The sequence below is a fragment of the Gymnoscopelus microlampas genome (assembly GCF_963454915.1).
Source record: "Gymnoscopelus microlampas genome assembly, chromosome: 22".
Classification (NCBI taxonomy): domain Eukaryota; kingdom Metazoa; phylum Chordata; class Actinopteri; order Myctophiformes; family Myctophidae; genus Gymnoscopelus; species Gymnoscopelus microlampas.
The window spans coordinates 12,677,005-12,702,011 of record NC_139959.1 but is presented as its reverse complement, the minus strand read 5'-3'; the positions used below and the strand labels follow the sequence as shown (position 1 = coordinate 12,702,011).

Here is a 25,007-nt window from a genome sequence, read left to right as displayed (position 1 = left end):
TGGTCTCCTACTTATCTTGAAAGGCTCTCCTCTGTCTCATTGGTTTCCTGTCTCTTCACAGACCCGTCTCAAATTAGTAAAACAAAAAGCCAAAAAGAAACCTCCCAAATAGCCAATGAATTTGCAACTGTAACTCAAATGACTGTGCTTAACTACAATAAAAGCATTTCACAAATAAAGCCAAGAATAAACCTTCCAATTAGCCAATGTATTTTCAACTGTAAATGACTGTGCTTATGGTTCTAACCACAATAAAAGCATTTCACAAATAGTAGGTCATGAAACAGCATTTATGCAAATGGCATAACAAAGGACAGTTACACAAACTCAATACAACAGCAGTATTGAACATGAGCTGGTCATCTCGTGCAGAGATGTTTTGACAAAAGTAAGAAATGTAAAGAGGACTTGGTAAACAATAATTCAGCATTGTTAACTTATGTAATCACCAGTATTTTTAAGTTTAATCTGGATTTTTATTTTCTTTAAATTACCCGGCTGGATTTCTGAATACGGATTATGGCACCATCAGAAAAATGACAGATTCTGCACCCCCCAAATAAAAAGTATCTCTCAATATATTTTGTACAACACTCTAGAGTAGACCTTCCCCCCAAAATAGGTTTGTGGCAATGATTTAGAAAGATTAAACTAAACAAACAAACCTGAAATTACATTGGGAAGTCGTATTTTGAGACTTTTTAGCTAAAAAGCCAAATCCAAGAGATATAATTTACTTTGTCAGGGTAGCGTTCTTAGAGTTTTGATGAGGCATCATCTGCTGACTACAATTAGTCCGTCATTAACAGTTTTCAGTCCTCAATATGCTGGACCCCATCGTGGGGTGGGTAAACAGTGAGGTGCATTGTCGTCCTTGCCACACCAACAGGAGACTGAGGATGTAGACAAACACCCCTTTAAGCCTCACTTCCTGAGGAGGGAAGAGCTGTGCCATTAACACAAATGAATCATTCAAATGGCGAGCGTTAAAAACTACTGTATGAGCTGGCGTCGGTCCCGAACTAAAGTGCTGCAAATAAAATGGAATTATGGTAGGATTATAATAAAATTCCCACGGGTCTGCCGTTGGACAGGCTCCAGGGTTAAGTCTTATTTGTCTCGTCTACGTCTGTCCATTAAGTCTCAGTGCGAGGGAAGACTCCAATTCCCATGGTTCCAAGGGGTTTCGTGCGTCACGCCATAGGCAGGAGGCAGTCCAAACTCTTAGGGCTGGAGGGCTGTATGAGGATAGAGAAGAGTCCCCCCCGTCCTCCCACTCTGGAGGAAGGAATGCATGATATGGTATCCAGGGAGGGTGCACAAGCAGCCTGGTAAATCACACAACACAAGCTCCACCCCTCACCAATGCTGTCGCGCTCCTGATTCGTCCATCCATGGCTGGAGAGAGGAGGTAGTGTAAGGTACCTCTGAGTCACGTTTTAAGTGCCTTCAGTAGAAGTCAGTTCAGTCCATAAGGGTGGGACTGGCCACGTCGCGCCATTGACCACAGTCGTGTGGTCAGTCCTACGGTCAGTCCAGTGTTAAGGATTGACCATTATTCTCTAGGGATCTGAGTGTGTGTGTGTATGCATGTGTGTATGTGTGTGTATGTGTCTGTGTGTGAGAGGGGGGATTGGGTAAAATCACACCCACAGTGTCTTGAGAGTCACTAATGCAGTTCCATCAGACAAGCAGCACGGTTCAACAAACTCTCATTTGCTCGCAAGAGATGGGATCGTCAAATAATTATGGGGAATGTAGATGATGGGAGGCGAGCCTTTTGACATGGGATAAGTTCAATAGGAAAGTCCAAAAAAGTAGAGGGCTCATTTGGAGTCAGGAAAAGGGAAGTGAATCCTTCACAAACTGACTAAGACTGCATGACTTGAACCTGCATTGCACACACGCACACAGATGTGCTCCGGTAATAGCATTACACTTTTTTTTATAATCATGATAAAGATGATTAAATCAATCTCTCTTGAGTTGGGAAGGGGATGGGGAGGGGAATTCGAACCAGGTTTTTTTTTTCACCCGTGGTTGTGGGTAGAGAGAAAGAGAGAGACAGGGAAAGGAGAATGGTTTCAGTGGGGATGAAGGTGGCGCATGGAGGGGAGAGTTGGGATTATAGCTGAAAACCCTCCATTGGGCCCTCGCACTGCTGGAAGAGGAACTGCTGCTGCGTCAAGTCGACAGCTGGGGCCAGGGATGGGTCCTCGTCCTCAGGGCTGAAGTAGCGCTCAATCAGATCAAATGCCTTCTGATAGATGTCCTGGTTCTCGTGACCCTGGAGGAACTCCAGCTTGTCCAGACCTGCGGAGGAAGGTGGACCCATAGGCAATGGCATTAAAAGTCTGATTCAATCTGTGGTAAACGCTGCAACACCATTATCAAAATTAGGCACTGGGGTTGCCGTTTTGAGTAGCCGGTATAATTTATGTACTATCTAATTTATAACTATGACAACGTAGAACTCCTCACAAGTACAGTACCAGTAGCATGGGTAAAGGATTTAGTTTGCAAGCGTTTACATCAGGTTAATATTGATCCAGATATTATAGTAACATGACAAATGTGTCAGTATGCCTACCATACGCCTCCTCTATGTTTGCACAGTAGGGGTTAATGCCACCACCCCTCTTGGCCTCCAGCTCTCCCAGTCGCAGGATGTTCTCCAGACCGTTCAGAGCCACTTGCACGATCTTAGAGTCCATCAGTGTCAGCAGGTCACACAGTGGCTTTATGCAGCCCAGTTCCACCAGACATCTGCAGGGGGCAGTACACACAAACACAAAACATCAAAGGAGAGTCTGAAATTGTTGCTTTTAATTTCAAGGACAACCGTAACTCAAGAGTGTACAAATGAAATCAAATTTGGTTTCATTTGTACTCTCAGTAAGGGTCCATTTGTAGACCCCTCAAGGAACCCAGATGGTCCCTGGACCCCACTTTGAAAAGATCCCTCAGTCAGAAAAATCATCTCTTTACTTCTCTTCACTCACGTTTCAATTTAAAAATCCTACAGCTAGGGCTGTGACCGATAAATCAATAGCCATTTACTGTGTAACGGCAGGTGAATGCAATTAACCACCTGGTAAAATAGAAGAAACAATGCTTCCAGCCAGGGTTGGTGACAATTCTACGGGTTATTTTCATGGCTCCGTCAAGATAGGCACGCTCTGTTCATAGTTTGGGTCTCACCTGATCTGCTCTGTGGAGCCTCCAGAGGTGGCGTTGGTGATGGCCCAGGCAGCCTCCTTCCGTGTGCGAAACTCCGCCACTTGCAGGATATTAATGAGAGGAGGCAGCAGTCCTGCATCCATCACCATCTAACGACACAGGGAGCGAAACGGTAAGCATGGATAAACCATATCATGACGCTCTTAAGATTAACTGCAACACGCCAGCACACGCACCTGTATCTGTGCTCGGTTCCCTGCGGTGATGTTTGAGATGGTCCAGCAGGCTTCCTTCTTGATGGACTCCTTGGGGCTGCTGAGGAGGTGGAGCAGGGACTGCAGGGCCGAGCAGTTCAGAATCACCTGGACAATACAACAAACACACACCCAAAGTCAAAACTAAGCACGCCTAGTTCAGTCGCAGCCTGGATAAATCCGGCCGACCCGTGGGATCCAATTCAGTTTTGGTGGCAGAACTGGTAATCTGGAAGTTGAGTCATTCTTTGTATTTCTTGACAATGCTAAGGTACTTTCCTGCTCAACTTGACTTCTCCTTGAATACAATTACAGTTGGATTTACAATGCCCTAAAGCGCAGAGCAAGCACCAAGTAGTTTCCCACTTAAACCCTCTATACTTAGTAAACAAATACTTAGTTGACCAGAGTTGGCTCTGTACTTGGTCCGCTCTTTCTTTGCGGCCACGCCTAATCTCAACAGCCAATTGCATTGCTACCCGTTAATTTTGACCTACAAAGGGGGACAAAGCTAAGTTGATAACGTGCTTTGCCCCATAGGGCAACATATGAACTATTTTTTAATGTTTTTTTTTGTAGAGGGCAATTATAGTGTATTAAGATGGGGTTACATATGACCACTGCTGCTAAAACACTTACAACCTACCTGCTTACCTTCCTCTTAACCCACAAACATACATTTTAGGGGCCGGGCACTTTAAAAATTATGCCAATCAAATAGATGCCCCTAACTATATCATCGTGTGGCATTATATTAGCTTAAGTGCTATTTAAACCCAGGCCTTTCTGTTTGCAGATGTCACCATTACCTGTGTCTGTAGGTCATCTCCTGTGACTATGTTTCCAACGGCCCTCAATGCCGGGGACACCACTTTATAATCCGAGTGCCTGGAACAACACACAGAATCACAATGATCAGTGTGAAACACCTCTGTGTAAAAGCTAAGACACACCTCACCACAACTCACTGTAGTCGACTCTTAAGATGATAAATGTAGACAACATGTATCTCTGCAACAGTGAGGGAAAGTGGTCAGATTGCCCACAGCCGTTTGAGTTCAACACATAGGTTAATAATTAATTGGATCTAATGCACATTACAGCTTGTACAACACAGTGTTGTTAGTCACTCACTGACTCACTGTCAGTTATATTGGACACTAAGAGGGTGTTTCAAATTATAAATCAACAGTAAAAGAAGCATACAAAGCGGCTTGGATGTTCTTCTTTTGAGTGGTGATACAATAAAACAGGGCTGGCTGTTCATTTAAATATAAACATGCATATGGTGCTACAGAATATTCTGCTATTATCTTATTCACAGCTTATGTTGATCTTAATGCATTATAACCTAAAAGTGTCCCTAAGGAGCAATTAAAGTCAGTTCAAAAGACTTTTGGAACACAACCAGCAAGTGGAGCAGGTCTGCACTTTCCCTCCCTACAGTAGAAGAGGCGATGGCATGTGTTAAGCCAAATACATGCTCCTTCCGACGTCTAAACTTTTCCCCGGAAAGGGAGGTGATATTAACAACAAATTGATGTCATTCCGATCTTCTGATGGCCGGTCTCAGAAGTCGTGCACCCCCAGATGTCCTGACTCTTCAAACTAGTTCGGAAAGACTGGTCACCGAACCGTCAGAAGGACATGTATTATTGGCCTTTAGTGTGATCCTGTGGTTGCCTTACAGCAGTAGCTCCACCAGCCTGCGGCAGACTCCCGAGTCGATGACGGCCTGGATCTTGTCGTTAGGGCCATCAGACAGGTAGGAAAGTGCCCAGCATGCGTCGGCCAGGATGTCTGTGTCATTGACAAACAGCAGCCAAGCCAGCACACTGAGACACGGGGACACCTGGAGGGAACACAGGTAAAAAAGGCTTTATAAAAGGCACAAGCATCAATTCGGTTACGCCGTATTCACACCAAGAGCGGTCATCCGCAACCGCGGCGCCTTCTGAGAAAGCGCCATGGTACTATGCATTGCATATAGCAAGAAGTGACCTCGCTAAGCCCTTCGCAAAAAGTGGTGTGAAAAAGTTGAGTACCGCTCAACCTTTCTAGACAAAGAAAGCAGCCATTCAGAAGCTTGCTGTGGACTGATAGAAGACGTGGACTAGGCTTACACACAAAGGTGATGTGGATGTTTCAGATATTTTGTACACACTCATTTAGCAGAAATGTCGCTGCTGGTGTGAATTGGGTGTTATTGCACTGAAATCAGCTGCTATGTTTACCCTCTTCCCTATTTACAACAACAAACAGCCTGTAACCTTGAGTTATGGTGGGCAATGTGGTAGGTGCACTGTTACTGTATCTGGATAAATTACCTTGGTGAAATCTGGAGGCGGGTTCTTCCCTCTGCACAGGTTTGAGAGTGCCCAAACAGCGTTCCTCATCATTGTCAAACGATTCTGCCTGGCCAGCAACCTTAGAGAGCAACGGCGTTCTTTCAGTTAAAGAGCAAAGTCACTGCTTTATCAGTATAAGATCAAGTGAAATATGCTGAGCTGCCACTCACTGCACCAGGGAGGGTAGGATGTTGCAGTCCACCACATAGTCTCTGCATTCTGTGCTATCGCCTGCTATGTTCCCCAGGGCCCACACCGCCTGGTGGAGATAGTCGAGGAAGATTCAAACGGGGATAACAATTAGTCAGACATCCATTTAAGCCCTATATATGTTATTTGCTACGTTCGTTATTTTCCTTCCCCCACCACATACACAAGTTTGACGTCAGAGTTTAAGGACTGGGGTCAATTATAAGATTTCTTACCTGTTCCTGGACGTCTTCAAAGTCAGAGCTGAGCATTTCTATGAAAATGGGCACAGCTCCTGACTGGATGACCACACGAGTCTGGTGAGAGGTCCCCGATGCAATGTTTGTCAGCACCCATGCAGCCTCAAACTGAAAAGAACAAATACATGTCTCACTTTATTGTAGTTTAATAAACTAAACTAAAAATTGTGCTGTTTCTCATCTAGACCATTGCTTTTGAAAGGGTTTCAACAGGGGCCTGAGGTTTTGAGTTGAGTGTTTCCCAGTTCGATCCTGCAGAGTTACAATCTAGGCAGGGAAGTGAATGAGCAACACTCATCCCTCCCTAAATTCCCACCGCAGAAGTGCCCATGAGCAAGGCACTCAGTGGCCAACAGGAACTGTGGTTGTACTGGGCAGGGCCCAGGCGTGAATGTATGTCAATGCTATGAGTATGAAACAGGGATTTGCAGTAAAATGGAATTTGTAGTCAGCGAACCTTCCCTGGGTAAATAAAGGTAAAAAATTATAATTCAACCTTCATTTGACCTTGTTGTTGTGTTAAGACAAACGTCCTGCACACAACTGCCACAATACCACATGAAGTTTACCTGTAATGTGCAATTTTCTCTCCTCTTCAGGAACTCCACAAAACGATCTACCACCCCAGGAGTGGCAATGACCTCATCAATAGGGGGGTTGGGTTCTGTGTAATACCAGGCAAAGCAGTGTGAATGCAGACTCAGAACACAGGCAAGTTATCTAATGAGGAAAACCACATTGAAAGGTGAGGCTGTGGCTGGCACCCTTACCTTTAGACAGGAGCTTCCTGAAGCGCTGGGTACCTACCAGCTGCTGCTCAGGAGAGTCTGAGAAGATCATCTGAGTCATATCCTCAGAGATCGCCCCACCCTGTGAATGTTTGAAAGATGATCGAACAAGACAAGGCGGCTTTACATTAGGGCTGCAACTATTGATTATTTTCTTAAACAGATAATCAAGAAGCACATTTAAAATATATATATATTATTATTTAAAAAGAATCATAATAATATAACACAATTCTAATTTATATTTTTAACACATCCCTGCCATTCAGACAGAGATCTCCATCATTTCAAATCCACCCGTTGACCACCCGTTGACCACCATTGGCGGAGATCTCCGTCTTTTGAAAGATTTTTTTTTTTCCCCCACTAGAGGAATGATGATACATAACAATACATAATTAATTAATGAATACCTGGCAGGGAATGTGTTAATATAATCATTTTAAAAACATCTGATATCTGTCTATATCACAAGCACTCAAGACTAGAAATAATTACTAATAATAAGAGACACAAAATAAATCCCCCATGTGTTTAATAATGGACTGCATGTGAAGCTGAAGTGACAAGCAACTGACATTTTTGTTTCTCCAGAAGCACTTGAACATAGGATGGAAGACAGTCAATTGTGTTATAAATAAACAATGATTGTGTTAATATGATAAGCTTACATTCATATTACACACCATAGCATAGGCAGTCCTGTAACTTTCACCACCCAAAAAGAAGAAATTTAATCCACAAAAAGTTTTTTTTTTCACCACAATCGATTATTATTTAAAAATAGATTTTTCGATTGATTACATTGATTAGTTCATTAACTGTTCCAGCTCTACTTTACATGACTAAATACTGCCATGCAATAATAATAGCAAATGTATGTGGTTAAATATCTGTCTACAGCCATGAAAGACAAGGCCAGCAGTTGCACATAGTCTATTGTTTTCCTTCCCCTTTCTATCATAAACACATTGTCTACCTCTCTCCATCTTTCTCTGTGTCTGGGGCATGTGAGGAAAATGTTTTTTGGGGGGTTGTGCAAAGTGCGTGAATATGAAAAGGCTTGGGGAAAAGGATCGAAACCGCCTTTATACAATATAACAAATGCATGTTTTATGTAGGCTGGTTCCATACCATCCTCACAATAGAACGATAGGAATTCAGGTTAATAGGCTATAAGCTCCCCTTTAAAATCAATCTTCCTTACCGCGAGTGGATCCATGTTGTTGGCCTGGGACTCCAGATAGCCACTATCAGCCATCCCATCATCGTCCAGGGCTCCATCCTCCTCCACTGTGGCAACATTCCTCCGTTTGAAGAGCTGAGACAGCAGAGAACAGTGTGGTTCATTTACATCTACACTAGTAAATACAGTATATTAATCAGACAACACAGGATTGTTGAACATTTTCCTATTTGTATGTATGGTTATTTTGTACAATAGTTTGTATAACTACTACACTTTACTATCTGTCTATTCTTTATTTTATTATTTTTTTCTATTTAATGTTATGCACACTGTTGTGGAAGCTTGATGTACACATGTTTTACTGCCTAAAATGCTATACCAGCAGTTTTGATTGATTGAATATTTATATTAACAGTTTGCAAATAGTACAGAGGTACGATTGAACAATGATGCTAAAAGGATAACACAAAAAGCCCTAAGGGCTTGTTTCCATCCATTGTGGTCCTATGTATTCAATTCATCAAGACATTTAAAGACATACAATAACATACAAGAAATCATCAACACTAGTAGCAATAAACATACCGGTATGTCATTTATGGTGTTAAGCTTAGAATGCTTTTCTAGGACCAGCTGTAAATTGCAAATGGTTGAACGACAAAATTGGGACGCCAGGGTTAAAGTGGTTGATAAGCACACCAACGCTAACAAGTCATTGGAAAAGGCAGAGAGGGCCTGGGCCGTAGCATGACGGTCCAGGCACCAGGGTTCGACTCCCGTTCCCGACGACTTTGTCGCCCCCCATCTCTCACCCCATTTCCTGTCAGCCTACTTTCACCATCCCTCTCTAAATAAAGGCATAAAAACAACCCAACAAATCTTTAAAAAAAAAAGAAAAGGCAGAGGGTTAATTAATTACCATTCCCCCCAAACGTGGCTTACCTGCTCATCCTTCTTCTGTTTGCGTAGCTGTAGACCTTCCTCTTCCCTCCTCCTCCTCATCTCGTCTGTGTTGAGCGACTTGTTCTTGTAGCTCTTGAGTCGTGCATTGTCCTTGCTCTGGCTCATTGTGTAGCCTAGTAAAACAGAAACGTGTAGGAGTCAAACTCAATGAAAATTGGGCCACATTACCTTAAATAGATACAGTATACAGGTTGTAACTAAGACTGGCCAATGTGGACATGAATCCCAGGTCAGGACTGTTTCTACATCAGCAAAAAGAACAGTCATACAGAATACAGAATTACAGATATATTAGAGCATGCCATGGCATTGATCAACCCAGGCTAAAGCAGTCGTTCTCAAAGTGGGAGTCAGAGGGTCTTTGAGGGGGACCCAGGGAGTCGCCAGCAAAATGAGTTAGTATAGCGACAAAATCCGTTTCACCGCTTAACCCTACTTGAGCTTTACACTAATAGCTCAGAACGACACATTGTGAGCTTGTAGATCTGCTCTTTTCAAAACATTTGGAAAAATCTTGAACATTTTGGAATTATGCAAATAAACCTACGCCTTCTCTTATGAGGGCCCCTGGCACAAAATCGTTTAAGACAGGGGTCTGCGGCCAAATATATATATGAATTTGGGGGTCCTTGACATGAATGTTGGAGAATCCCTAGGCTAAAGTACAAAATCCCTCCATTACAACAAATGTATTATTTATTATTATGAAATGTGCCATGAAGCATACACACCAAAGCAAAAAGACTCAAAATCCTAGCAACAGAGAGCATCACCCATTTAAGGACTTATCTCATTCCAATATACATTCTAAAATACTATATAATATGGATACAGCAAGAATCATCCCATTTGGGGTTTCTTTCATCAGTTGAGAGTCCTCCTCACATAGGAGCCGAGACCAATACATTGATGAATACATTATTAAATGAATCCAATTTGCAATACTTTTACTTCTTCTCCACTACATCTCAGAGGCAAATATTGTACTTTTACTCCACTACAATTATTTGAAAACTTTAGTTACTAGTTAATTTGCTGATATCAATTATTATATTATTATAAAACATACATTAACCACTTCAGCCCTATATTTTATACATAGGCTATTTGAAAATAGCCGATCTACAAGCTCACAACGTGATGCCTTGTGAGCTTGTAGATGTGCTGTTTTCAAACATCTCACAAGAGTCCCTGACATGTTGGACCACTATAGTCTGATCACATCAACTAAATAAAGAGATGTCCTTATATATTGGCGATTAATCCTCCAATAACTTAAATAATGAATAAATAATAATAAAATAAATAAATAATGTAGGTTAGATAACAGTTTAGGTACAATAACCAGGCATTCATAATTTGACACAATGTCATGTTGTTGACAAGGGGGGCATCTGAGGATACTAGCTAACGTTAGCTTGGTGCTAGCACTCGTTTAAAAAGCGGTGACCTTCAGTGATTCACAAAGCTATCATAACAACACGAGGAAACGATGAATTAGTAATGATTATGAATAAATAATAATCTGCCCCGGCCTAACATCACCTTATACGTTCTAGAGAAGGCTAACTGCATTAGCATGCTAGCTAATGTTAGCCTGGTTTAGCTAAAGCTAGCCTTAGCACCTTGACAGTGAGATCTATAACCTCTTAATGTCGGCTCAAATCACAGCGTTAAAACCCTGATGAGGGGTCGCTAAATGTCTGCCGCCACTGAAAGGCTCTGCATTGAACCAGAGAAGATACCAAACTACACGATAAAGCAGTGTATTTGTATATTAATGTCTGACCTGTCAGATCGGGCTCTCTAATCCCCTTATTCGCTACTAGGCCACAGTTTTTCTACCGGTGTAGATGTGCGCATGCGCGACGTTTACCCCCCAGTTGAGCATTCTCGCGAGAGGGAGAGAGAGCGATGAGAGAGAGAGAGAGAGAGAGAGAGAGAGAGAGAGAGAGAGAGAGAGGGGGGGGGGGAGGGAGACGGAGAGGGAGAGAGAGAGAGAGAGAGAGAAAGAGAGAGAGAGAGAGAGAGAGAGAGAGAGAGAGAGGGGGGGGGGAGAGGGAGAGGGAGGGAGGGAGGGAGAGATGGGGGGGGGAGAGTTCTCGCTCACAACATAATTTATTTATTCACTTACAATTCGTAACAAACCAAGCCGCTTGAACATGTGTTCAGAATTCAGCATGTTTGATGATTTAAATTGCGGAGACTGGAGAGACCTCTTATTTATTATGGCGCTTCACTGCTTCCCAAAGAGTGCTTCCCCCTACACGTTAGTGCCCCCTAATGGACATGTCAATTATCACGGTAGTCTGTCTGTCTGTCTGTCTGTCTGTCTGTCTGTCTGTCTGTCTGTCTGTCTGTCTGTCTGTGGACAAAATCTGTTCTGTAGGAGTAATATAAAAAAATGTGTTTTACAAAAATTGTCCCCCTGGTGGCACTATAATTGGGCAATGTCGCCTTCGGCCTGGCGGAGACAACTATAAACACACAACATTAACATTAAAAACTTTAAAGTTATAAAAACTTTTCTTTTTTGTTATATTATAAATGCAGACAGTATTGTAAACACATATTACACACAAGTACTGTATTTATCTCATCTCATCACACTAAGGCCAGGGAAATATATACTCATAGTGTTCTTTGCCTTCCTTTTGTATCTCTGTCCATATGAATTCTGAGATGGATGGATGATGTGAAAAATACCAAGTCTCGACTGGTTATTTTGTCCTATCAGAACTTAAACCCAGATGTCTGACCGTGGTTCACAAGGTGACTTAGTAGCAGAGGCTGAAATGGAATAAGTGGAAAGAGCTCCATATAAACATGAGAGTATCTGGGTTGCTAAGCCCAAATTCCCTTGTTAGTTGGCTATATGCTACAGAAGGTGCTGATCTCTCTCTCTCTAGTTGAGAGTTTGGAGTTGGCATTGAAGATGTAGTCTTGATGAAATCTATGTCAAAGAGATGAGTCTTGGAGATCATTTAACGCTGTGTGACACATCCATTATATCCGAATGCCAGTCATGCCCATAAAATGGAGTCTATAATTTCAGACTTAGATAATACAGTTAGCTCCATATATGGAGTTCCAGGTCCTTCATGATATGGTCTGACTCACAATGGTAACCATAATGACTGGGACTCGCAAATATTAACACACACACACACACACACACACACACACACACACACACACACACACACACACACACACACACACACACACACACACACACACACACACACACACACACACACACACACACACACACACACACACACACACACACACACACACACACACAATGATGACAAGCTTGAAGGACACAATGGCACAGCATTCTCACATGTGTTCCTGCTGTGTGTGCCTGTTTAACTCTTGACTGAACAGGCTAATATGATCAACTGACAAAAGCCATGAGCTGACTGGCAAGTTGGAGCAAAGTCTGATTTATAATAGAACATTTTGTAAATGCTGAAGTGGTGGTAACTGTGTAACAGCAACTTGTCACTGACGTTACGTAGTGGTACAATTTTTTCTACGTTTTTTTCTTCTTCCCATAGCCTGACAGGTGTACACGTGCTGAAAGCCCATAAAGTCTTGCTCTTGCACAACCGAAACCAAACTGTTTATGCGTTTGATAAAAAGGCCATCGTCTACACCAGTCTTGCTCTTGTCCTGGCACTGTTAAAAGGTAATTCTGTTGATTTTCATCATGCTATTTTGTTGACACTTAACAACCAATAATGCCTATAAAAGGTCATGTCTACAATGCAGCACAAGAATTCTCTAAAATTATACAGATTATATTTTAGAATAATCTGAAAGATGTAATATTATTGACTATTCAAAAATTATAAGTGAACTCACACATAATGTATTGATATCATCATGACTTTTGTTGTAGTTGACCACAATGGGAGAACACAATATTAGCCTTCTGACCGTCACAGTTGGGTCCGTTCTACTCTTTATCAATACTCTGGTATTCAACGCACTGGCAGGAGGTGGAATATGTAAGTTCAAGTTTTGTTACTTTTGATGATACTTTTCTTGGTTACTGTACATCAACTGTATCCCAGCGTTTTTTGGTTAAAACCATCATTATAAGAAGTATTATTATTGCTATTATTATTTTTACCATTTGTTTCTTAGATCCCTTTGTGACAAACACAGGCAACGTATCAGATGCGTTCGACACAGAGCTCACACCTGTAGGATGGACCTTCTCTATTTGGTCTATCATCTACATCTGGCTCACTTTAATGTTACTTTACTTTCTCTCTGGCCTCTGCAGAAGGTAAGAACCTGCATAGGCTATGTTTAAACACTTACAGCATAATCGTGCCTAGGGCTGGGCAATATGACTTCAAATCAACATCACAAATTCGATTATTTCAAACGTTTACCTCGATTGTGATTAACCCAGCGTGTTAGAAAGCTACCCACGTGCACACGTGTGTGTGTGTGTGTGTGTGTGTGTGTGTGTGTGTGTGTGTGTGTGTGTGTGTGTGTGTGTGTGTGTGTGTGTGTGTGTGTGTGTGTGTGTGTGTGTGTGTGTGTGTGTGTGTGTGTGTGTTGGTGGGGACAAATTGAACCAAATTTGATCCACAGAGCAACCCACCATTCTTAAATGATGCATGCAACAGCCAATATTAACTGCTGGGTCATATTTGACCCGTAACACCACAGACGTTACCTTTCTATTAGAAACCTTCAGAATTTTCTAAAATGGTGACAAATTATTTTGTAAAATAGCTGTTTCTGAGGATATAATGAAGCCGTGTTCCCATAAGAAAAACAAAATGCTACTTTTTATCTAAACTTGAAACTTCTTAAAAGTTAATTATGAAAGGGTTGATAGTTGATAGATAGATAAATATGTATTTATCGATCTGATAAAACATTTATTTCATTTGTATGTGTCAGTATGGTGGAATTGCCTGTGCCTCCCAGTCAGTGAATGTGTCTTGATTGTTCTTGTCTAGCTGGGCCTTGGTATGTGTCAGCAACAATTAGATAGCAGGGTATTAAACCTTGCGATTGTTCACATAGTATTGAAGGCTTGGTGACCCAGACGATACTAGTTCCCTAGGAGATGCTTACAGTTTGGGCCTACAGCAGACCGATGACGTGATGATGGAGGAGGAGGAAACCTACGCTCTGTGTATAAATCTCTGTACTTTCTGCTGTTTAAACTTCAGAAACCTATCTGGAAGCATTTCCGACGCTTATAAGATATTTTCTCGGAATAACCCCTTTCATAATTAATTTATTTAATAAGATGTTTCATCTTTTTATTGGTTTAATTCATTTATATTTGACAGACAGACAGTGAGCTGTTTTAATAGAGAATTTAAAGCTATTTAAAGCTACCAGTGAAAATTGCAGATATACAAGCTCACGTGTAGATTGGCTATTTTAACAATTTTTGTACGCACCCGTTGAACAATGAAGAACTGTGTATGAAATCCCCATCACTAAAGTGGAAAAGTTGGAGAGGGTGATCAGCACACAACTGAAACAGTGGCTCGGAATTCCACGGTGCTTGAGTTCCATTGGACTGTACGGAACGGCAAATTGGAATTACCCATTGCAGGTCTCGTGGAAGAATTCAAACGCACCAAAGCAAGGTTGGTCATGACCCTTACTGAATCTGAGGATGCCATCATTCGAACAGCAGCCCCCCGGGTGGCAACGGGAAGGAAGTGGACTCCTGCAGAAGCTGTTCAGAATGCAAAGTCTGCTCTTCACTTCAGGGATATGGTTGGCCAAGTCCAACATGGGAGAGCAGGTCTTGGACTCATCCCAAAAAGCTCCTCGGTGGAAAGAAGAAACACCTGTGCAAAAGAGACGGCTTGTGGTAGAGGAAGTCAGAAGACAGGAGGAGGCAGAACGACACGCCAAAGCCGTCTCAATGGCTAAGCAGGGCCGATGGACTAACTGGGAGAGTCTGGAGAAGAGAAAACTCAGCTGGCGTGACATTTGGGAGATGGAGGGAGCCCGGCTGAGTTTTGTCATCAGAGCCACGTATGACCTGCTACCCTCACCTCAAAACTTGAAGCTGTGGTACGGAGAAGATCCCGCCTGTTCCCTATGTCAAGCACCTGCAACCCTAAGGCACATTCTATCAGGGTGCCCAAAGAGTCTTGCCCAAGGCCGATATACTTGGCGACATAACCAAGTACTCAGAGAGCTGGCATCAACATTGGAACAGAGGCGAACCACAATAAATGCTCTCCCACAAAGATCATCAGGAAAGGTCCACTTCACACCATTCGTACCAGCAGGCCAACCTCAAGAGCACCATACAATATCAAAGAATACAGAATCTATTAGCTGATTTGGTAAAAATGTCTGCACACGCAGGAAACCGGGTTCAAATCCGGGGTAGAAGGGGAAAGTTACAGTTACAGTACAGTACTGTGCAGCTGTAAGTGGTTAGATTTAGTAGATTATGAAAAGAAAATAGTGTTGATTCGTTGATATACAAGAAATATTAATATATATACAGTATATAAATATCGTTTTCGATACGTTTTTGATTAATTGCCCAGCCCTATTCATGTCTTGATATTACAAATGTATTTTTTTTGTCTTGGTGGGTGTGTTGAATTAGGCAATATTACTGTATACTGTATACTAATATAATTTTTTCTTTTTTCTTTTATCCAGGAATGCATATGGTTATGTTTACTGCAGTCCTCCAGTTCTGTCACATGGATTCTTTATTACCTGGTTCTTAAACATGGGCTTTAATGTAGGATGGCTGTTTCTGTGGGACAGAAGGTGCTTACGTGATGAGTGTTTTTCCACTGTTCTTTGCTTCTGATACGGCATAATATACTGTGTACTATACTGTATATGATGTGTTTGGTATTTATATGTTTCTAAATATAATACATGGTTCTATAGTATCTTGGTTGTGTTGGTAGGCAATAGAATGTAATCAACTTGACATCCATACGTGTGAGGTGTGTTTATGACAATAGCAGTTGTTAATAATGACAATAATGTGACAATAATGTAACAGAACATTTCATGTGATTTGTTATTGGATTGACACAAGAGGTAAAGGTCTGACTGTAGTCATTCATGACATTTGGATTGGTTTGCATTTCTTTGCCGGTGTAAAATACTTGCATGGAAAAAAGCTAGACATGATAATATGTGTTCTGTTTTATTTATCATTTTTAATCAAAGGTTAATGATCCCTGCTGTGTGTTTCCTTCTGATGATCGCCTGCACAAACTGCATCATGATAGCATTCTCCTGTCATGGGCTCCATATTTATGGAGCCTGGCTCAACAAATACCACAAAGTCGACCTATGGCTCCTACGTGTGTTTGTAAGTAAAGTTTTGGGTAGGCTATACTGAATATCGAGTTAACTCGCCTCTCAGAATATCTTCCTTCATAATCGTAGCAAATGTATAGCACTTATACTTTGATGTGTGGTTGTGTATCTGAGCACATTCTTCTTAATGACAGATTCAAAATGGCGTGGCTATGTACACAACATGGACAACAATTGCAACTTTGGTTAACCTAACCATTGTACTGCAAAATGATGCAAAAATGCTTCCAGCGGATGCTACCACCACCTCACTCTCTATTTTGACCGGAGTGTTGTTTTTGTGGTGAGTATGGTAAAGAATAGAACGCCCATACTGTACTCTACCCCGCTTAGTACGTTCACCATATGAGCACAGGTGGACGAAGTACTCGACCCCAGTATTTAATTAAGAGTACAGATACTCCTGGTCAAATTTACTCCACTACAAGTAAAAGTAGCAGTCAAAATGTTACTCAAGTAAGAGTAAAAATTGCTTTTAAATATACTTAAGTGTTCAAAAGTACATGCTTTGAAAAATACTTGAAAAAGCCAGAAACACGCTAGTGTGAGAGCAGAAGTGTGTCCAATTACATTTTAGGGAAGAAAAAATAAAACAGCCAACCTAAAAGTACTCAGCCTACAGTACCTAGAAATGTACCCAAGTAAAAGTAAAATATTTGTCTTGGAAGTGTACTCAAGTAAGAGTAATAAGTATCAAAAAAATCTAATACTCAAGTAAAGTACAGATCCTCAGAATCTGTACTTAAGTACAGTACTCAAGTACATTTACTCCGTTACTGCCCACCACTGCATATGAGGTAGAGGGAGCAGTACAGCAACAATAATATACAGCGTCATTAGTGCAACAACATATGTGCAAAAGTAATTCTGCTTTTTGAAAATAAAATAAAAAAAACAGATTTTATTTCTTACAGGTTTGTGCTGGAAAACGGTGTCCTTGATAAACATGTGCGGTACATCCTCACCATTTACCCTGTGGTGATCTGGGCACTCACTGGGATTCTGTTCAATAAATATGATGCTGCTGATCTCAGCCGCAATAACATCTTCACAGGTGAGGAACTGAAAACAACCTTATGGTCATGAAAATGTTAGATCCCACAGATGTATACAGACTTGATCCTCATCAGTTATTCATTGTGATGATCATGATATACAAGGAGAAGATCATTAGATATATTTTTACATTCTACCTTTGGACATCAAATTAGTAAGGAGTGACATTCAGTATAGCAGAATATTAGTCTGTCTACTGATATGTACTGTAGTAATACTTTTCCTCTATTTCTCTCTCTTAGTGGCGCTGTTGGCTACAGCTTGTGTCCTGTTTGTCGGAAAGATTCTTTTGGTCATTCAGAAGCACATCAAGCAGCCACTGTACAAAGATGCCTGTCCTGAGGCCATGTCACCAATGGAGATTGCTGAGAAACAGAAAAATATATTTTCCTAGAGGTGTAGCAAGATACAAATTTGACAGGAAGACATGTCAAGGCATAAATACACCTTTTACTGATAGGCAAGAGGGGAGGAGAAAGGAGGTTATCAAAGGTGATTGGAATTAGGTGAGCGAGGGAGGAGTCATTATCTGATGGATCGGTGGGAAGTGAACAAGGGAGGAGTTGTTATCAGATGGAGGATGGACTGGTGACAGATGAGTGAGGGGAGGAGTTGTTATCAGGTGACTGGGTGAGGTAGGTTATCAGTTTAGCGATCATATTTGCAGGGGAGCAGATTTGATCAGATGCTTTGTTTTAAGGCCTGGTTTTCAAGTTGCCTTCCCGTTCCCCCTGAACAGACATTGTTCCAACTTCATTCAATTCTCCATATTGATCTAACATGATAATCAATTATATATTAGCAAAAATGAATGTACTTTTAATTGCCACCCGGACATTTGATCTATTTGAGGAGGAATCTACTTTGATGGACACAGAACCTTGAACACACTGTTAATGCATGAATCCTGATGAAGGATGAATCCTCAAATGCTTTTTGGGTGTGTGTTTTCTACTAGGCAGTGAGGAGTTAAACCTATTCTTGATCACTATAAAAGAAATTGACAGAGATGTATCCTTAATCCCTATGTCTCATTTTGACACTTAATGTCTGTAATCGGGAAGCCAGTTTAAAGTGTTATGAGATAAATGCAGCGTGTCATCTGTTGTGGGACAATGTCTGTGTAATGTACATATATGTGTATACTGTATATGAATGTGTAGTTTTCTCCACTGCTTTGTTTACATTTGTTATTTGTCATACACTGTAAATACTGTAATGTTATTTCTTTCTTCCAGTTCACTGTACATCTGTGCAAGGTGAACTGGCAATAAAATACATAACTTTGAATTGGACCTTGTAGTTACTTTGTAATATATTTTTATAGATTTTTATTTACATACAATACAAGGTATCACTTCCATACCCTACATGTCCACCCCCAGACCTCACAGTGCCCAGGGGCATACATTGATCTAATTATCAGTCTCACACTGTATTAAAATGGGCTCGATACTGTAGGCTGCAAGAGATTCAACTGGACATTAAACATGAATTATCTTAAGAGGTCTGCAGTGACAGAATGAAAAATATGAATACATCCAGCTACCGGTATTTAGATATTATTTTTAACTTATCAAAGCCATACTATCATGATTTTAGCATAGTGGGAAAATACGCATACTGATTTGGGCTAAGACTCACAGTTCCACTTTGAACTGTTCAACTGTTAGGACTCAAACAGGCAGGTTTGGATAAAGTATTTATTTTCCTGTTTTACCAGTTCTGCTTTTCCCTGGAAAGCAAACTAGGCTAATCTGTCTCCAGCCTCAACAGAGTTTTATGGTCTATGTGTGTTTACATTGTGAATGGACGATATGATGGTTTGACACTGACAGCTGTTGTGTACGATGTGTACAATTATGTTTTGCAATACATACATCATTATAATAATAATAATTATAGCCTAATTATTATAATACAAATATTTTTTAGGATATATTTCATAACCTGTTGGCAAGAGAAAGGTTGATACCGTAGTTACATATGCCTCTATAGAAACACATGCCAGATAAGAGGTCCATGTGATGTGTTGACTGGCCATAAACCTTCCTCTTGCGCAACTTATTCTATAATCTATAAAATAGGGAACTCCCCCTCCCATACATTCTGTCTCCTTTTCACTCTGCTATCCACTACACACACACCAAGGGAGTGGCAAGAAAAGGTATGTCTAATATTGTCTTGTTTTACACTTACAGAGGTTAATTGAAGAAAACAGCTACCACATGACATGTGCCTGAGTTAATGTATGGATTGGTGGATCAGTCATTGTTTGACTTTGTCAGTTTCTTTCAGCCTAGACATTAATGAAAGGTCTAAAATCTACTATGCCAATTATATAATTATGTTGTAACTTCTGCTTCAGGATGAATGGAATGGTCTTAACTTTTTCATTGTCATGCAGACTGCAGAGTGTTCACATTCACAAATAAAGCCCTTCATACTTCCATGACAACATTACTCAAATGTTATGTTTGGTGGCTAATGCTAAAGCAGGTTTACTCTGATACATCCAGAAGTGTGCTCTCTTTCGATCAAAATGTTATATTTGAATATTGTAATGATCATGAAGATATTCATTTGATACATTGTCCTGTGTCTTTTTTTAAAACAGTTCATCAGAATGGAGAAACATGATCGTGGACGTCTGGCTGCTGTACTAGTTGGATTTTTTCTCTTCCTCCTTAGCATAGGAACCAACGTGCTAGCTGTACCTGGAATTTGTACGTTTATGTCTTCATTTGAAGTGTCCTAATTGTATCTTACTTATAAGCTTGTATTTTGTACTTACTGTAAAATCACCACAGTAGCAAACTATGGTGTACATAATGGTGTACATATGGTCTACTACATTTTAATAGAAATATTCTACTTTTGACGCCACATTTCTAGGAAGGGACTGGGACTGAAACCGTGAAACGTACACAAATATATAACCTAATGAACAAACCCCTAGAGCCCTATTTCAAATCCTATATTAAAATTGCCTAGAGGGTGGGTGGTCGGTTGGGCAGTTGGGCGGACGGGCGGACAGACGGTGGACGTCACGTCACAAACGTAACATGCAGACTTGCAGGATGGTCCGATCCGGCACCAAACTTTACACAAACACTGGTCAGGGGTCTGCCATCAGAATAGCCACACCAGGGTGCCACAGGCGCGCCATTGCTCCAATACCCACCAAACATTGCACAAACACTGTTCAGGGGTCTGCCATGACAATAGTCACACTCACACATGGGGCCACAGGCACAGTGTTGATCCAATCTGTACCGAACTGGGCACAAACACTGCTCAGGGGTTTGCCAAGACAATAGTCACACCAGGGGCACGTCAGGGTCCCTCGGGGGCCACAGGCACAGCATTGCTCCAATCCTCACCAAATATGACACAAATGCTGTTCAGGGATCTGCCATGACAATAGCCACACATAAGTATGGTACAATACTCACACCAGGGGCCACATGGGGCCCCCAGGGGACAAGTTAGGGGCTCGGGGGCCACAGGCACAGTGTTGCTCCAATCGGCACCAAACTTGACACAAACACTGCTCAGGGGTTTGCCAAGACAATAGTCACACCAGGGGCACGTCAGGGTCCCTCGGGGCCACAGGCACAGCATTGCTCCAATCCTCACCAAATATGACACAAATGCTGTTCAGGGATCTGCCATGACAATAGTCACACCAATTGTTTTTTTTTTAATTTGCACACATATGTGTCTAACATTTCAAATGGCCATAACTCGGTGACCATGCTCTGATCAGCACAATATAGGACTGGATTTGAAGACTGAATAGCGGCCTGAAAATCTATAGTGAACATTTTCACATTTCAGAGAATTTCAGTCGATTTCTGAAAATGTACTTCCTATTTTGTGCTTTTGAATACTTGAGTATATACTTTGTCCACCACTGGTCATATGTTTTGATGTTTTCTCCCCTAGTTCCATTTACGTCCAGCACAGCCAATGTGTCAGCTGTGTTTGACACCCCAATCACTCCTATAGGATGGACATTTCAAATCTGGGCAATCATTTACACTTGGCTTATTGCGATGCATGGCTACATCCTCTCTACCATTTGCAGAAAGTAAGGACCTGTGCTTTTACTGTTTGATAAAAAACACTAAAACAAAAACAAAAAAAACGAACATTTACTCATTTTATCATCTTAAATGTTTGCAAGGGTCACACGAGGGGACAAATAGAAGTTGTTGTGTTTGTTCTAACTTGCTTGGAGTAGACTAGCACTCAAAACCACTTTCCATCAGGACAATTCAGAAAGTGTCAATTGAACTGTTACAGAAATGAGAAAATTATACACATTTTACCATGGTTGTCTAAACGTCCAGACTCTTATTTTATAATGTGCAAAGGACATCTGTATGATGACGACATGTTCTAAATCATTTTTATTTTATTTTATTTAAAGTTTTGTTAAACAATTTTTTCAATTTACCTGTATTTATTGAATCACACAGTTCATGCTTCCTTTCTTTAGGAATGCCAATGGTTATGTTTACTGCAGTCCTGCGGTGTTGCCTTATGGATTATTTGTGAGCTGGAGCATAAATATGTGTTTCAACTGTGGCTGGCTCTTAGTTTGGGACAGAGGGTAAGGGACTGATTCACTTTTTGTTGTCATGTTAATTCAATTCAATTCAGTGTCTGACATGGGGCACTCTGTGTTTCTACAAATGTATTGTCAACAATTGCATCATCAGGTTGTATAATTGAAAATCTTTTCAACAAAATAATGAAATGTCTTTTTCTTTTGTCACCTTAAAGGGTGATGATTGCCGCATTGGTTTTTCTTGTTCTGGTCATTTTCTCAAACTATGCTGTGATAGGCTTCTCCTGCCATGGGCTACATGTGTACGGAGCTTGGCTCAACAAATACCACAAAACGGAACTCTGGCTCATACGTGTGTTGGTTAGTATGACAGTTATATTGACATTACTGAAAGTAAAACAAGTTTATGTACTGTGTCCAAGTTATTTTTAGTTGATCTGTCATGGTTAGTGTGTGATCAATCAAACATCCACTGGACTTGACTCAAGGTAAACCTAACCTAAACCTAATCTGCCAACATACAGTATTATGTTCATATGAGTGTATTCCATTTTCATATTCTTATATTTGAAGGTTCAGAATGGTGTGGCTATGTACGCAACATGGACAACAATTGCAACACTGATTAACCTGGCCATTGTACTGATCTATGAGGTAAACATGTCTCCGACGGATGCTGCCACCATTGCACTCTCTGTTTTGTCTACAGGGTTGCTTGTGTGGTAAGTATATGTGTAGTGATTCGCACAGAGAGGGAATCGAACCCCAGTCTCCCAATCGGCAAACCGGTTGCCGATTGGGAAAGTGGGGTTTGATCCCAGCTCTGTACGAATCACTACATACTGTATGCAGCAGTCTATTCTATGGGAAAAATGTTTGCAAAGTCATAGCCGAACACAAAATGTCTCTTTCTTGGATGTGTTCAAAGTGATAAGGATGTGTTTAATGTTTCGTAGGTTTATCCTGGAGAACTTTGTCATTGACAAACATGTGAGGTATATTCTCACAATCTACCCTGTTGTGATCTGGGCACTGACTGGGAACGTGGTCAAAAACTATGATGCTGCATCACCCAGTCGCTCAGCCATTTTCATTGGTAAGACACTGAGCATTTTACACCTCTGATGTATCTTCCAAGATCAGTGATTCTTAATCATTTTCATATCATGGACCCCCAAATGTATTTGGCTGCGGATCCCCATCTGAAAATATTTTATGCCAGGGACACCCATAAGAGAATATTTCTGTTGTTAAAATGTTCAAATTCATTCAAAGAATTTTCACAATTCTTTTAAGATTTTTCAAAAAGATAAAAAAATTGCAGATCTACAAGTTCACAACGCGTCACACTGTGACCCGTTGGGAGCTTGTAGATCAGCTATTTTTGAATAGCCAAAGCATAAAATATGGGTAAAGTGGTCAAAATGTTATGCTATATTAACAGATTTAGGTGGGGACCCACTGGAACCCCCCCTGGACCCCTGGGTCATTTTGAAAGCCACTGATGTAGCTGTCTGTATAGGCATAGGACCACCAAACTACATTCAGTGTCAATCTTTATGTCCATAGTAGAGTAGACCTCTATGTAAAAGTAGTGGTTGGTGTCCTTTTTTTTCTCCTAGTTGTGCTGTTGGCTGTAGCCTGCCTTCTGTTTGTCACAAGGATTATATTGGTCATTTGGAGGCATGTCAAACAGCCACTGTACGAGGATGTCAGCCCGGAGTCCATGTCACCGATGGAGATAGCTGAGAAGCAGAAAAAGATATTTAGCTAAATATCCAATTTGCTCATTATTTTTGAATAGACAATACAAATACCTCATGTTTATACAGCCTAATATATCATGATCAAATCGTTTTTTTTATATTCTTATGCAATTGTTTGAAACTGTTTTGTTGATTACACTAAGGAATCACCACTTTTTTGTTGACACTTTCATTAACAAATGAATGTGCAAATTGTATATACTGACATGATTTTCACGTGAGGATTCTTATCATTTAATCTGCAACACACTTTTAAACTGCAAATGACTGGGATCTGTGAACATTTTATGGCTGTTTGCCAGCATATTTAATTGCTAACTAACAACCCTCAAGACATAGATAAGCACTGTTACAACACAACTTTCAGAGAAGGGTGTGGCGTTGTTGGAAGAATTACCCATAAGACCAACTATGTTTATCAAGTACCTTGTCAGTATTTTTTATTTACTCAGTATTTCAGGCATGTTTTGTTTAAAACATGTAGCTGCTTGTGCTTGTATAAGTTAGTGACAAATAAAACCTTCTTGATTCTTGATTCTCTTGATTTCAATGCTAGCTTTATTTAAGCTTTAATTAATGAACAATGTACAAATGTTTTCCCCTGGTCTTTACATCATTTATCTAAAATAAATAATACGTTTTAGATTGTAACAAATGTTTTGATAATGTATATGCCCTTCAAACAGATACTGTAGGCCAGTGGTGTAAAGTAACTAAGTATATTTACTCAAGTACTGTACTATTACTACTAAGTACAATTTTGAGGTATTTTTTACTTTACTGGAGTATTTCCAATTTTCAGTACTTTTACTTCAACTCCATTACATCTCAGAGGCCCATATTGTACATTTACTCAACTATTATTTGAAAACTTCAGTTACTAGTTACTTTGTATATTATTATTACAAAACTTACATTAACCACTTCAACCCTGCTCTATTGTGAGCTTGTAGATCTGCAATTTTCAAATGATTTTTATACATTTCATACATTTGAAAACCTGTGAAATTGGACTTTTTTGTACTTTTACTCGAGTACATTTTTAATTCCGGACTTTTACTTGAAACAGAGAATTTCTA

At 40.6% G+C, this 25,007-nt stretch overlaps 1 protein-coding gene across 1 annotated transcript; it reads right to left on the bottom strand.

The window, feature by feature from the left end:
• Nucleotides 1-189: 189 nt before the first annotated feature.
• Nucleotides 190-11,005, bottom strand: kpna1 (karyopherin alpha 1 (importin alpha 5)). Its single transcript, XM_084048467.1, has 14 exons — nucleotides 10,961-11,005; nucleotides 9,151-9,284; nucleotides 8,227-8,340; nucleotides 7,002-7,101; nucleotides 6,801-6,895; nucleotides 6,208-6,339; nucleotides 5,953-6,041; nucleotides 5,762-5,861; nucleotides 5,123-5,286; nucleotides 4,244-4,322; nucleotides 3,417-3,542; nucleotides 3,202-3,329; nucleotides 2,591-2,766; nucleotides 190-2,313 (listed from the first exon to the last, which is right to left on the bottom strand). Exons 2-14 carry the CDS (start codon nucleotides 9,274-9,276, stop codon nucleotides 2,126-2,128), a joined length of 1,617 nt encoding a protein of 538 aa, XP_083904593.1. The 5' UTR covers nucleotides 9,277-9,284; nucleotides 10,961-11,005; the 3' UTR covers nucleotides 190-2,125.
• Nucleotides 11,006-25,007: the final 14,002 nt, after the last annotated feature.